This window comes from Onychomys torridus, chromosome 7, assembly GCF_903995425.1.
Source record: "Onychomys torridus chromosome 7, mOncTor1.1, whole genome shotgun sequence".
Lineage (NCBI taxonomy): Eukaryota > Metazoa > Chordata > Mammalia > Rodentia > Cricetidae > Onychomys > Onychomys torridus.
In genome coordinates, this window is record NC_050449.1 from 42910228 (window position 1) to 42924108 (window position 13881).

At 48.5% G+C, this 13881-nt stretch overlaps 1 protein-coding gene across 2 annotated transcripts; it reads right to left on the reverse strand.

Moving 5' to 3' along the window:
- Positions 1-602: 602 nt before the first annotated feature.
- Ankk1 (ankyrin repeat and kinase domain containing 1) lies at positions 603-12164 on the reverse strand. 2 transcript variants are annotated; one of them, XM_036194106.1, is made up of 8 exons: positions 11900-12164; positions 6627-6921; positions 5426-5577; positions 5139-5188; positions 4504-4653; positions 3784-3902; positions 3141-3177; positions 603-2262 (listed from the first exon to the last, which is right to left on the reverse strand). In XM_036194106.1, the coding sequence occupies exons 1-8, from the start codon at positions 12118-12120 to the stop codon at positions 965-967; spliced, it is 2322 nt and encodes a 773-aa protein (XP_036049999.1). In that variant the 5' UTR covers positions 12121-12164; the 3' UTR covers positions 603-964. The 2 variants fall into 2 exon arrangements, with proteins under 2 accessions (XP_036049999.1, XP_036049998.1); XM_036194105.1 differs by having other exon boundaries at positions 603-2265.
- Positions 12165-13881: the final 1717 nt, after the last annotated feature.

The following is a 13881-nucleotide window of genomic DNA, read 5'->3' on the forward strand; positions in this document are numbered from 1 at the left end:
ACCTCTTTTTGCATAAAATGACACACAAGTATCATATATGTACATGGACCATACCAGACAAATCACACATGCATGCACACACAGTCACCCAACTCCCCTCAGCTGCCACTTCTCTCCTGTCTCATGAGCTCACACACATATATTGTGCACACATATAACATATCAGACACACATATGCCATATTAACCCCATTGGCTCCTATGGGTACCCAGTTGATCCATGTGTAATTGGGAGAATGAGATCATCAGCTTTATTCACTCTGGAGTTTGGAAACTGACCATATCAATGGGCACAGAGAAGCATGAGGTTGGAGACAGGAAACTGGCATCCCATAGGTGAGCATATATCTGCAGCTTGGGCACATTCTTCTATCACTCCCAAGATATATGATACCAGAGACTGAGACCAGTGCCACCAGAAGCTATGGTCATCATTGTGACAGGAGGCTGGCTGAGACTAACAGTGAGCAGATTCGTCCTCTGAGCTCCAAGTGCATGCTCCCAATGTAGAGCAGGTATCTGATTCTCCTGCTCTAGTCTAAGGTGAAACACCTAGAATACAAAACTGGAGCTGAGAGGAGCCCTTTATCCTCATCTCTAGGCCTTTATTTTGGGGTGTTCCTTGGGATGCAAGGGTTCCATTATTCTGAGGCAAGCAACAGAAGGTGGCAGGGGTCTGGGGCTGGAAAGGAAGCTTAGCATGGGCACATGAGCTCACTTGAAAAGAAGGAAGAACAAGGTGGACTGGAGACAACTTGGAGGGGAGCTGGAACCAGTTCTCCAGGCACTCTGTATGTAGCTCCCCGGCTCACTGGAACAAGCTCACTGGAATGTCTCCCTTTCCTTCTGTCACCTGGGACACTGGTTCCTCTCAAGGTCAAACAGGCAGATAGGAAGTGGCCGCTCCAAAGCCAAGTTTCATTTCACAATCCTCTCCCCTTCCAGGCAAAGAGGCCCTGTTATATCTAAACTTCTGTCTGGGATTCAGGCTCAGACCCTGCCAGAACAGCTAGCAAAGGCTCCTTGCCCTCCAGGAAGGTCACAATCCCCCGTTTTCGGCTTCGAAGGGCCAGCTGCAGAGGTGTGCAGCCAACTCCATCCTTGATGTCCAGTTGGGCACCGGCCTTCACCAGCACTTTGAGGATGGCTGTGTTGCCATTGAGAGCAGCCAGGTGGGCAGGTGTCCAGCCCATCTTGTTGCAAGCGTGGACGTCAGCACCATGCTCCAGAAGGTGAATGATGCTCAGGATGGTCTCCTTCTTCACTGCCAGGTGGAGAGGAGTCCAGCCTGACTGCTCAGCAGCATTAGGGTTGGCCCCGCCCTGTAGCAGTGCCAACACTACCGCCTCCTCCCCATGGAAGGCAGCCAGGTGCAGGGGAGTCCAGTGCATACTTCCACGAGCATCCAGGTCTGCATGACTCTTGACCAGCAGACGGATGATCTCCACATGGCTCTTGTAAGCTGCTAGGTGCAGGGGTGTCCACCCCTGCTGTGTGGGTAGCTCAAGTCTGGCCCCATATCTGAGAAGCATCTTGAAGATAATTTGCTTGCCCCTGGCTGCAGCAATGTGCAGTGGGCTGTAGCCACCGTGGTCAAGGGCATCAGGGAATGCCCCACTCTTTAGAAGGTATTGGATGGCTCTCACTTTTCCCCTTTCCACTGCTAGGTGCAGAGGTGTCCTCAGGTTTCTCTGCTGAGCATTCAGCTCAGCCCCATGTCCTGTCAGTAGTTTGACCAGACCAATGTGGCCAAAGTAGGCAGCCACATGGAGAGGTGTCTTGCCGTCAGCCTCCCGTGGATTGAGGTCAGCCTGTCGGGAGACCAGAAGCCGTGCCACATTCTCAAAGTTATTCTGTGCAGCTAGGTGGAGTGGGGTCCAGCCCTCATTCTCCTGGGTATTCACCAGAGCCCCATGGTCCAGGAGCAGACGGGCAGTATGGTCATCCCCATTCTGGGCTGCAAAATGCAGTGGGGCCCAGCCATCCTCATCTGCCAGGTTGGCATCAGCACCATGTGCCAGGAGCAAGGCACAGAGATCAGGTTGCTGGTCCTGGGTGGCAATGAGGAGTGGTGTATAGCCAGAGGCTGTCTGGCAGTCTACATCAATCTCATGAGACAGCAGCAGCCTCACTTGCTCCAAACTGCCCTGGGCCACTAGGAAGTGAAGGGGAGTCATCTTGTTCTCATAGACATGTAGTTCTTCATCACTTGGGATCTTGCTGTCAGAGAGCTGAAGGACCCACTTCAAGGAGTCACCTGAGCCTGCTGAGATAAAGGGATAGGTTGAAAAAAAAATTGACCCATAACCTCTTCAGAGGTCGCCTTATGAATCCTGCTGCCTCCTGGAGACACTTTGGTGAAACAGTCTAGACTTGAGGGCAATGGCTTTCATGGTATCAAGGGTCATTGATTCTGTTAGAGCTTGGAGCGCATGGGCTTCACAGAGGAGGCAGAATGGAGCTGGAACCCAGAGGCCTGGATGAAAATCCCTACTTCACCTCTGAACAACCTCTGAGTCCTGCTAGTTTTGACCTCTTTGAGCCTCCACATCCAGCTCTTTAAAGGGGAGATGAACAATACTGGCTTGTTCTGCCAGTGGGAAGACAGATTATTAGGTAAGAATGTTCAGAGAAGGGTCCAAGAAGAAGGCAGGCTGTGAAAAATCAGAACTGCATAGAATGTGGGCTTGTGTGATATAAGATCTCCAGGCCTCACCTCCTCCTGCTCCATCTACTGTGTACCAGAACTGAATAATGAGCACTGCCAAGGCCCAACCCTACAGGTTCTGATTTGTTTGGGGTAGGCCCTGGACATACCTTTTTCTCGTTGGTTTTTTTGTTTTGTTTTGTTTTGTTTTGTTTTGTTTTGTTTTGTTTTGTTTTGTTTTTCAAATAAGCCTAACACAAAGCCAATACCAAGAGCCAGTTCTCTCTCTCATGACAGAAACAGGGGGATATGATCACACACATGAAGGGGATACTGATCCAGAACCCCAAGGGCCTAGGTGGTTTTGAACCATCCCTGATGTGTGACAGGCTTGAGAAAGAGAGAGGGAGACACTGGTGAGCAAAGAGAATGGACCAATCCCACCCTTTCCTCTACGGGGAGCCTTTGGTCACATCGCAGCAGGACAGACTTACCACTATGTGAAAGCTCCTGATTAACTTCCTCGCTGACCTGGGAAGGCATGTACAAGGTGGCTCATCAGTGATCAGCTCTGGTCCTCCCTGCTTTTCTTCTTTCCAATGCTTTCTGTTACCCATCAGGTTGATACCTTACCCTTCCTGGGAAACCTACCTATACCATTGCCTTTCCAGCACATGTATGGAAGAAATCACTCAGCAGGGAAGTTCTAGGGCTTGTCCTTCATTTAGAGACTTCAGGGTATATCTCTAGAACCCTCTGATAGTCCCTGATAGCTCCCATGTCAGAGTAGGGACAGGAGACTTGAAGGATGATGCTGACATCCACATTGTGACAGCTTAGGATAAGGTTCTTCCCAGGGGCTCTAAGCCACAGCACCCATGGCCTTAAGAGAACAGTTAGGTAAGTAAGGGAATGTGTCCTCTCCTATGGATTCTGGCAGCCCCCAGATAGCCTCCCTGGGTTGGAGAGCTAAGTATGGGCTAGCTTGGCTTACAGTTCCCATGTTCCCCTCAGCAGTCAAGTGGCCTTATAAATGACAGCTTTTGCCTATTCCTTCACAGACCAGCCAGAGACTATGGATGATACACAGTGGCTTCCAGCATCCCTACAGTGGCCTGCCCAGCCTGCCATATATACCTTGTGGGGCTGGCTCAGTGATGGCTTGCAAGACACCTTCCGAGCCAGGGTTTCACATTCAGGGTCTGCCACAGGGCTCTGGAGCAGAGACAGCAGCATGTCTGTCTCAATGGTCACATCTGCTCCACAAGGATTTGGGGTAGAGAAAAAGGAGGTTAACAGGCAAATTCAATGGAGTTCATCACATTTTAGATATTATGTTTCCTGAGTTCTCTTCAACACATTCCTAAATTCATGTATATTCCCATATGCCCACAATGAGGTAGGAAGCTGAGCCCTACTTTTAACATGGCCGGGATACACTTGGCAAATCAGTGACCCTCCCAAGGTAAGTCTTTTTTTCACAAAAGGGAAAGGCAAGGACTAGGTCATTTCTAAGATTCTCACCCCTCTGTGTGTTGTCCCTAGAGGACCAGATAACCCCGTCCCTCCCAGCCTATGACATTATAGACTCCACAGTACTCAAAGTCCCCAGAGATAGCTACAGAGCTCAGTGGCAGGACCAGGCTCAGATGCTACTGTTCCCATTTGCAGACTCTATCTCCCTTAAACACACAGTGAACACTCTCCAACAAAATCCATCCTCAGCTGTGCAGCTCAGAGAGTCTGCCTCCCAGCCCCACCCTGAAGATGTCTTATTCATCTTTCTGATCTCTAGTGCTAAGGATGTCTCCTGTCCCTCCATCTCTAGCTCTTTGGCATGGAATGAAGGGTAGGTACTTAGAAAGCATGGCCTCTTCTTGGGGTCTTGGTCCCAGCAGCGCTTCATCAGGTCCACCATCTGATAGACCTCCCCTGGCCACTCCACAGGCTGCAAGGGAGGCCTCATGCCTGCAGCTACCCGGATGATGATGGTCATCATATTGAGCCCTACAAGGGAAGATCCAGGCTGTGCAGACTTCAAAAGGTGAGGACAGAGGGCTGGCAAGTGGGTGGAAGTTGGGAGGATCCTGACAGGATTGGAATGCAGTAGCTGCCCTATACATGCTCAGGGAGTAGACAGCTGAGTCTGGGACCTACTTGAAACTCCGGTTGAACAGCTGAGTCACTGGTCCAGCTCTAGCCAAGACTCAACATGATTCCCACATCCTTTTTCTGGGCAAAGGCAGCAGAAGAGACAAACAGGCTTGGGGAAAGGCTTTAGCTTTCTACATTTTAAAGAGCAGGGGACTCGGGGTATTAGATCTGTGAAACAAGGTCAAGGCTGACATTTGCTCTAGCATTTGTGGGATAGAGGAAGCAGAGTAAGGTAGAAATCCATGAGATTTTCATACTATGGTTCACACAACCCATTTCTCCTCTTGTGTTTTCCAACCCCAGCCTCCCACAGGCACAGAGCCATGATCATCTGTTACCTGAATATGGTTTCTTCTGAGTGAGAATCTCCCAGATGACAATCCCAAAGCTGTAATGGGGAATATATTAGCTGAGAGACTTAGTCTAGTATCCATGATCCCTAGCCATGGGGACCCAACCATCTCTACAATTGCAGGTGAAGCCTCTCCAGGTCTTTCTCATCTCTCCCCTTCCATCAGCACATGGAGGACTCAGTCCAGATCCTTGTCCTGCCCTGCCTGTTAGCCATAGGGACCCAACTGGGGTAGCATTCTGTCATATGACATGGAGCCAACTGTCCACTCACCTGTACATGTCATATTCAGGTCCCGGAGCCTTGCTATTCTCCTGAAACATTTCAGGAGGGATGTAGCTGAGTGTGCCCCTCAGAGCCGATCTCTCAATGTACTGCATGTGGGTTGACTGCTCCATCCATCTGGACAGGCCAAAGTCTGAAATCTGGAAGAGAGCCAGATGCCAAGGACAGGTTAGCAAGAAACACCTTCCGGAAGCCATCTGTGGTTCCCCCCACTGCCCTTATCAGTGTGTGATGTTTTAGTACATCTCATAGGTTTTCAACTTCACTGTCTCCCAGCTCTACTAACATCACTAGATGAGGCTGAACCAGTTGTTCATCTTCTCAGAGCCCTAGTTTTCTCATCTGTAGGACGAACACCTGTATACCTCCTCCAGGAGCCTTGTTCTTCCCATCTCCGTGGATCCTGGAACACTCACAGCATCTGTTTATCCTTCTCTTTCCAGCTGTTCAGACATTTACCATTCATTAAGGGACAATGAGTTGGGGTTCTGAGACACCTCTTTAAACCACATACACCACGGTGGGTGGGTATTCAGATAGGGTGTACATGCATTAAGAACAAGTTTCGCTCTTTGTTGAGACCCTTTCCCTGATCCAGGGAGCTCTCACTCAATTTTGTTTAACCTTAAGAAAGGTTTCGTAGAATGCTTATAGACTGCAACGAGGGGCAGCAAAATGAAGTAACGAATGCATTATGGGAGTGTATAAGAAATATAAAAGTATACATTGAGATAAAGTAAGAAAGTTCTCCCCAAGGGAGTAATGATCAATCTGAGAGTTGAGATATGATTAAGACTTTCTAGATAAAAAGAGGGTTAGAGGAACAGAATGTGCAAAGCTCTTGTGGGCAAAAGATTATTGAAGGTTTTGAGCGCTGAAGAAAAGGGCCATTATGACTTCATAAAAATCTCCTATATACATATCCCTTCTCCAGACAAAGAACATGAGGGGTAGAGATTATTCTAGCAGTCTTACAAGTGTGGATCTGAGAGTGTTGATATGGGCACCACAAACCCCAGTCTCGTGTTCCAAAGTTGTCTGCTTACCTGTCTCTGTTTCAGGTATAACCCCTGTGTTCACTATTTATCCAAACAGAAAATGGCTCAAACTCTTGGCTTGTTCAGTGATTGGCAGGTAGACAATCCTGCTACATGGAGGAGGTCTAGCATACATCACTAAAGGCCCTCACCTTGACATGCATGTTGTTGTCCAGTAGGATGTTGCCTGGCTTGAGGTCCAGGTGGAGCAGGGGTGGCTTAATGCTGTGGAGGAAGTTCATGGCCAAACTTGTCTCATGGATGATGCGGAACTTGAGTGGCCAACTGAGGTTGTGGGTAGATAGTATATTCTCCAGGGAACCACTGGCCATGAACTCCATCACAATGCCCAGGGGCTGCTTGCATATCCCATAGATGGACACAATGTGTTGAAACTTAATCTTCTCCATTTTGACTGCTTCTTCAAAGAGACAACTCATCTCAGAGCTATGGGGAACCAGGAATGGGGTGGAAGAAAGGGAAACACTAATAACCAGGGCTATGGGCAGAACATACCAACTTAGTATGAAGCAAGCTGAGGAGACCCAGAGAAACCTCAGAAGCTTGCAAGGTAGTGGAAAGGAAGTGAGAGACTATAGGAATATCCCAGGCAGCCAGGACTTGGGCTCAAGCTGTTATCAGTGAAAAGGCAAGGGGCTTGCAGGCTCGGGAGTCCATCCATCCTGCAGAGCCAGCCATAAAAAGCCTGGAACACAGCCTGCCATTTATCCTGCCCACTCGCTTTCATATTCATCTCCCCCAGCAGCTTTTGAGCCTCTGGAAGACCAGTATTATGCTTCATGAGTGTGTTTTAAAATAACATCTGTTACCATTTTAATTATGAAAATAATACATGCACCTCATAGAAAACTTAGGAGATACGGAGAGCTGTAAAAAAAGAAAATTAAACTACCAGTAATCTAACCTCGCAGAGCTGGCCTTGACTAACATTGTGGTATGCTCTTTTCTGATGTTTTCCAGGAATCTCGTTTCCCTTTCTCTCTCCCTTTCACTCCTTCCTCCTTTCTCTGGAGTGCCTGCATTGTTATTCTCCTGAAGCAGTCTTTAATGGACGCAGGGTAGTCTGTGTTATGGATGAACTGTAATCAGTACTCTTTGTCCCATCCCCACCCCCCACGCATTGCCATGCACTGCACAGTATGTCTTTGTGGAAGTGAACTGAAGACTTAAGGGGAAGCCCTGTAAAACAAGCATGGCAGGCCCTCTCTCTCACTTCACTGTGTATGCCCACAGAGCTGTAAATATGCAAATTGCAAGAGACTGGTTGGGAATCCGCAGGGATAGGGATTAAGGAAGAATGGCATTTTGAAAAAGCAAGGTATTTGCCAAGCTGTGCTGCTATTGCAGTGGGATGCTGCTGACAGCTGATGATGTGCTCTCAGGATCACCCTGGGAAACCAGCCAGAGGGTCTGGCCTCCAGGAACATCTACCATTCCTCAGGCATCTGAAGAGGGGGTTACTTCAGGGTTAGTCACCTCTAGCTCTTCTCTGTTATTCCAGACAGCTCTGGGAGTGTTTTTTTTAAACCATCCCCTCTCTTTCTCTTGGGTACATAGAAACCAGAGTAACATCTGCCTCAAGGTGAACAAATTATGGGGGCTTTAGGTAACACTGTTCTGACCTCAAGGCTTAGTTCTAACACTTGAGATGTGCATGACTTTGGACAGGACTCTCTGGACCTGGGTTTTAACCTGCAGAATGAGAATGAGAGCAAATGCTCCTCCTCAGCTCCCAGCCACACCCAGACTTCTTCAGTGGGTTTCTGTCTCTCTGGCCTCAGCTCCCATTGCCCTCAGCCCTCAGCGCACAGTCCAAATCTCTCTTCCTCTATCCCGGCCTTGTCCCCCACTGTCACTCTGCTCTCCTTCTCTGTCTCCTTTGCTAATTTAGAATGCTCAGCCCTTGCTCTCATTTCAAGCTCTCTGCTCATCTCCCCTCACACTCCAATATCTCTGCTCATGATCAGCATCTTCAATCAGACATTTGATGCTTCAATACGTCGCATGTCTGAAGCTCGACTCTTGATCTCCCCAGAAGACTGCCTTGTGCGCCCCAGCCAATGTGCTCTCCAGCCTCCAGGCCTCAGACAGTCCTTGATGGATTCCTCTTTGACCCCTTACATCATTCCTACAACCAGTCCCGTCACTGAAGTACGGCAAGGATCTGGCTACTTTTTACTACCTCTGTCATTTGCCTCTGAGCCCAAACCTCCTACATGGCCTTTCTGCTGTTACCTCTTCCTCCAAACAAATACTTTTAAATATAAATATACATAGTATGGGATGGAGAGATGGATGACTCAGCAGTACATACTGCTCTTTCAGAGGATCCGAGTTCTGTTCCCAGCACCCACATGAAGTGCCTCCAGATCCAGGTAGATTGATGTCCCTGGCCTCTGTGGACAACTGCACTCACATACACACACCCCACTTTCACACACAGATGTAATAAAAACAAAAACAAAAACATTGCTCTGCTGGGAGCCATCCAATGGCTTTCTTCTCCTTCAGAGCTGAAGACAAGGGTCTCTCCAAGCCTGACAAAGGTCCTTGTGGTCTCCTCACGTCCACCCCTGCCATGGCTCCCTGACGTCATTGCTTGCTAACCCATCCCTCTTTCTCTGCCCACATGCCGAGTGTGTTGTCCCTTCAGGAACTCTGCATGTGTTGTTTCCTCTGTCTAGAACACCTTCGCTCACAGAACCACGTGGCCTGCCCATTCAAAGACAACTCAGATTGCCTTAATTAGTGCTTCAGAAACAAGCCTGTGTAAATGGCATCTCTACCTCAGTTCTACCAATCCTTATCCCTGCACATGCAGATGACCCACAGATTAAGACTTCTAGACCAGATCTAACCTTGGAAGACACCACTACTCAACTCTCTTAGGTATATCAATCAAGAAAGTGCCCAGTAGTCCTGCGTGCTATAAATAAAAATTGCATTTGTTTATCTAACCATTGTTTCCTCTTAGAATCTAAGCTCCATGAGGGCAGGGGCTCAGGTTTGTTCACTTAATGGTTCCTGGCTTCAATTACTACCAAAAGCACACAGCCTGTGAATGTTAACAATGTTAGCGCCAGTCTTTATTCTGACATATACTTGACTCTTCTTGACAGAAGGGCATCTTATGCTCAGCATATGTGTGGACTTAGGACAGTCCTCCTCAAACATGGAATTCATGATCTCTTTTATGCCAAGACCATCATTCGACAAATATCTGCTTCACAATAACTATGTGCCAGACACTAGCAGTGAGCAAAACTGACACAAGTTCCTATTGTTGTAGAGTGACATTCTGGTGGGTCCTGTCTTCCTCTGGCATGCCGAGTATACCTCAGCACCCTTTTGTGTTATGCTTCCTGTGGTCAGCTAGCACCAGCATGAGGTCGTGCTACTCCTTGCCTCCCTTCCTTTCACTCTGTCTCCACTACTAGCTCTACAGTCGGCGTCTCCATCATCTCCTGCCTGAAGACACGAGTCTCCTAACAAGAACAGCATCCATTCGACCCCTTCCAGTCTGTCCCCCAAGCTGCACAGCTGGTTGTTTCCCTTCCACACTTGTCCTTCAATCTAGTTGCAAAGCCCTCAGTGGCTTTCCTCTGCTCCTTCATGTCTTCAGCTCCTGCTGTAAGGCCTTTGTCCTCACCGTTGTGCACACTGTGTCCTTCTTGTCACAGGTCCTTTATATGCCCATCGCATACAAACTTTCTCCTCAGCTACTAAAGTCACACTCATTCTTCACATTTCAGCTCCAGGGTAACTTTCTCAGAGAAGGTTCTCTGATCTCAGGCAAACTGTTGGGAAGAGCTCAGACGACCAACCGTAAACCTTTCATTCCCGTGCATGTCACAGGTGCACACTCAGATTATGTGGTTAATGTCTCTCTCACTCTGATCTGCTGCACTTGTCATTTCCTCCCAGGGTCCAGTATAGTGCTGGGCCCATAGAGAGCAATTAGCCTTCATCAAGTGGATGGATGGATGGATGGATGGATGGATGGATGGATGGGTGGGTGGATGAGTGGATGGATGGATGATCTAATAAAGCAGTAGTCATAAAGCTCCACATATAGCCATTCATACATAACACACACTAATTACAGTTATTACTAATATATAAATATTACTAATATTTACAGTTATTAATAATTAATAATTAATAATTAATAATTTTACTATTTCTTTCCACTCCTAAGTACTTGGGAAGGAAAACTAGGGGCCTTTTTTTTTTTAATCATAGTTACAGTATAGGCAGGTCAATGCCATTCACTTCCTTGTACTATTTATTAACTTATTTATTTGAGTGCATGTGTGCATGTGTGTGTGTGTGTGTGTGTGTGTGTGTGTGTGTGTGTGAATGTCCATGTGACACTACTCACATGTATGAGTGTGGAAGTCACAAAACAACTTGCAAGAGTCAATTTCTTCCTTCCACCTATGGGTACTGGGGATCGAGCTTGGCTGAAAATGCCCTTCTATGCCAAGTCATAGCACCAACCAGAGTCATCTGGCCCTACTCCAAAGCCAAGAGTACTGGATGCAGAGAAGAGCTAGTACAGAAGCCGCTGTTGGGGGACATTATCAAGTCACAGAAAACAGAACAAATTGCACCTAAGTAAGAGTCACTGGCTTTCCAGTTGGTGTCCCAGGAGGCTTTCTGGGAGGACATGTTTTCATACCCAGGCCTAACATCCCAGGTGTTTTCTTCCCGGCTGTAATGGGGGAACACATAGCAGGAACACACAGTAAAGCCAGAGGCAGGAAAAGAATGGCTGTAACACACACTAGGACAGCCAGGGTCCAAAACAGGCAGATATCATGGGACTTTGGACTTGACTTTCCAGCAGGATTTATGTCCCCCAGCAAGGGGCTTGGGTGGGTCCTGCCCTCAGTTTATCTCCTGTGGAAGGCCAGCAGTATGGTATCAGCTACCTGGTGATGTCCTATGGGGCCAGTGTCCAGTCTCCAGTCCTCTTCAGGCTACAGTGACTGACGTGGAAAGGGAGAAGGTGATAACTTACAGTCATTGAGCAAAATGTCACATTTCTTGGAAAGCTCAGTCCTGTCCAGAAAAGATGGGTGAGGAGGAGTGTGTTTGAGCATCATCACGCAAGAGGAAGGAGGCAGAGTAAGGTTGAGAAGCCAGACAGACGGAGGCATTTTTGCAAGGTAGTTCCTAGTCACTTATGACCTTTTGAGATGCTAACAAGCAGGTATTATTTATCTACTTAATTGTGGGCTCGGAGATAAAGCCTAGTCTGGAGAATTCAGATCACAGAGGCCCATTTAAAAGCACCTAGACAGTTGCTAACCTCAACCCCAGCTCATCCCTTTTTCTGAGCTCCCAGACCAATGCTTGTTCTGCCTCAGTCTCTCCTCTGTGGAAGCGGGCTGTCAGCTACCTGGTGGTTTCCTTCTGGAGGCACAGGGAACACTTGATGGCGTACTGGGTCCTCCAGCGCTTGTGCCTTGCCTGGAACACCTGGCTGAAGCCACCACTGGCTACTCGGAGCCATTCTTCCTCAAAATCATCTTGGGTGAAGATGGTGAGGCTGCCCAGCTGCTGCTCCAAGGGGCTGACTGCCATGGGGTCCGGAGGCCTCCTGGCCCCGTGTGGCACCATACACTCCCATGCACCTCTGCACCTCACCTTGCTGTGGCAGCAAGCTGGGTGGTGGCCCCGGGAGCCTCTGCTTCCTGTTCTTCAGGTCTGGGAGGGTGAGAATGAAGAGGTGAGAAGGTCCTCCCCACTTCTCTCCCTGTCAAGGTGGGGAACCCCCCCCCACACACACACATACCAGTCCAGAGCCTGAGGCTGTAGAAGGGAGGGAGAGAGCTGGTCCTGGAAGTGGGGGTGTCCCTTTGAGGTAGGTTTTCCTTCCTCAGCCTAGACTAGCTCAACCTAAGCAGAGCTAGGGAGGGGCAGAGCTGTGCCTGCTCCTGCTGGAAGCCACAGTGCAGCAGGAGAGGCTGGTCCGGCATTGTGGTCCAGTGTTAAGTGGGAGCAGGCTGGTTTTGATCTTCTTGCTCCCCTCTACAGAGAACTTAGTGTTCCTGAGAGTGGAGACCTGAGTCTTACTTTCTCCTTGGAATGCATGGAGTGTGGAATATGCCATGGGTTTGTGTTTGTTTGTTTTGTTTTTTTTTTTTTCCTGGTCTGAATCTGACTGGTTTAACTCTTCTCTTGTTAGTATTGTTTGTTTGCTAACTAGCCTTCACATCCTTGAGGTCAGCAAGGAGGTCAGCTGGAGCAGAGATGGGCTACAGCCAGACTGTGTGCAAGGAACATTCCTTCCTGTCTGCCGGCCACTGTTCTGAGGCAGGTGCTGCGGGCGACATTACAGCAGGCCGATGCTACCTCACCTGCAGCAGGACAGATGGGCTGAAGCCTGCAGGGAACTTGAAGAGTGACTAAGTTCATGTTTGAGGAGTCTACCACTAGAGGAGGAAATGCTAGATTGTACACCCAAATCTCCAGAAGCCCCTGGCACACCTTAGTTCACTGAGCTCCTAGGAAAGGGAAAGGTGAAGGCAGTTTCAGTGGAAGCTGGGCAACTTGCCCCTTCCATAACATTTTACAAGGACTCTCCAGGATGAATGATTAAGGGCTGAAGACTGGAGACAGTTGTCATGGGGACCAGGCATGGCCACTACTGCCTGAACATTAGGTTGTTCCAGGACCAGTAGCTATCTGCCTACTATGTGTACTTTATAGACATTTTCTTGTTTAAACCCACAACGGTGTTATGATGTCAACATCTATTTACGGACGAGATAACTAGGTATGAAAACAGTTCATTCCACATAGCTATTGGATTAAGTGGTGACTGATACTCAAACCTAGATCTCTGGGTTCCTTTGGAAATGGCCTGGGCATGGTGGTATGAGCTGTGCTCTCTGGAAGAAGGTGGAGATGAAGGGGGCTGTTTGGGGGGATTTGTTCACTCTGCCCCCTGAAACTGTCAATAAACTGAACCTTGATTCAGAGGATGGAGTCCATGCTCAGCTGACCAGAATAAACCATAGAGTGTTTTGGCGGACTCAGATGGGGAGAGAGGGACACAGGGAGGAAGAAGGAGGGGTTTAGGAGTTTCACAGGCCTTTTTGGATCTTGGAAAAGCAGAGAGAGGGGTCGGCTGGGTTTTCCTCCATCATGTTTTGGATCTACTAGGTTCATACCCTATTATTTGACTCCCGAGTTTTATTAATAATAGAATAATTTAGGTAATTGTTACACAGAGCAGTATCCTGAAATGATGTCAGAGGGAAAACTCCGGCTCACTGAGGCTGGACCAAGGCAGGGCCCCAGGAGCACCCCTGCCTGCCTCTCCTCTCCCAGGATCCTGGGAGATTTGGAAGACCACTGCAAGCTGAGAAAGGGAGA

What these genes read in the sequence shown, in the direction of transcription:
- Ankk1 (XM_036194105.1), bottom strand. Translation starts at nt 12,120, where the DNA reads ATGGTGCCACACGGGGCCAGGAGGCCTCCGGACCCCATGGCAGTCAGC. An exon ending in CTCCAGAAGGAAACCACCAG is followed by an intron (nt 6,922 to 11,899) that starts GTAGCTGACAGC and finishes GGTTCCCCATAG; the next exon opens with CTCTGAGATGAGTTGTCTCT. An exon ending in CACTGAGCCAGCCCCACAAG is followed by an intron (nt 3,178 to 3,783) that starts GTATATATGGCA and finishes ATGCCTTCCCAG; the next exon opens with GTCAGCGAGGAAGTTAATCA.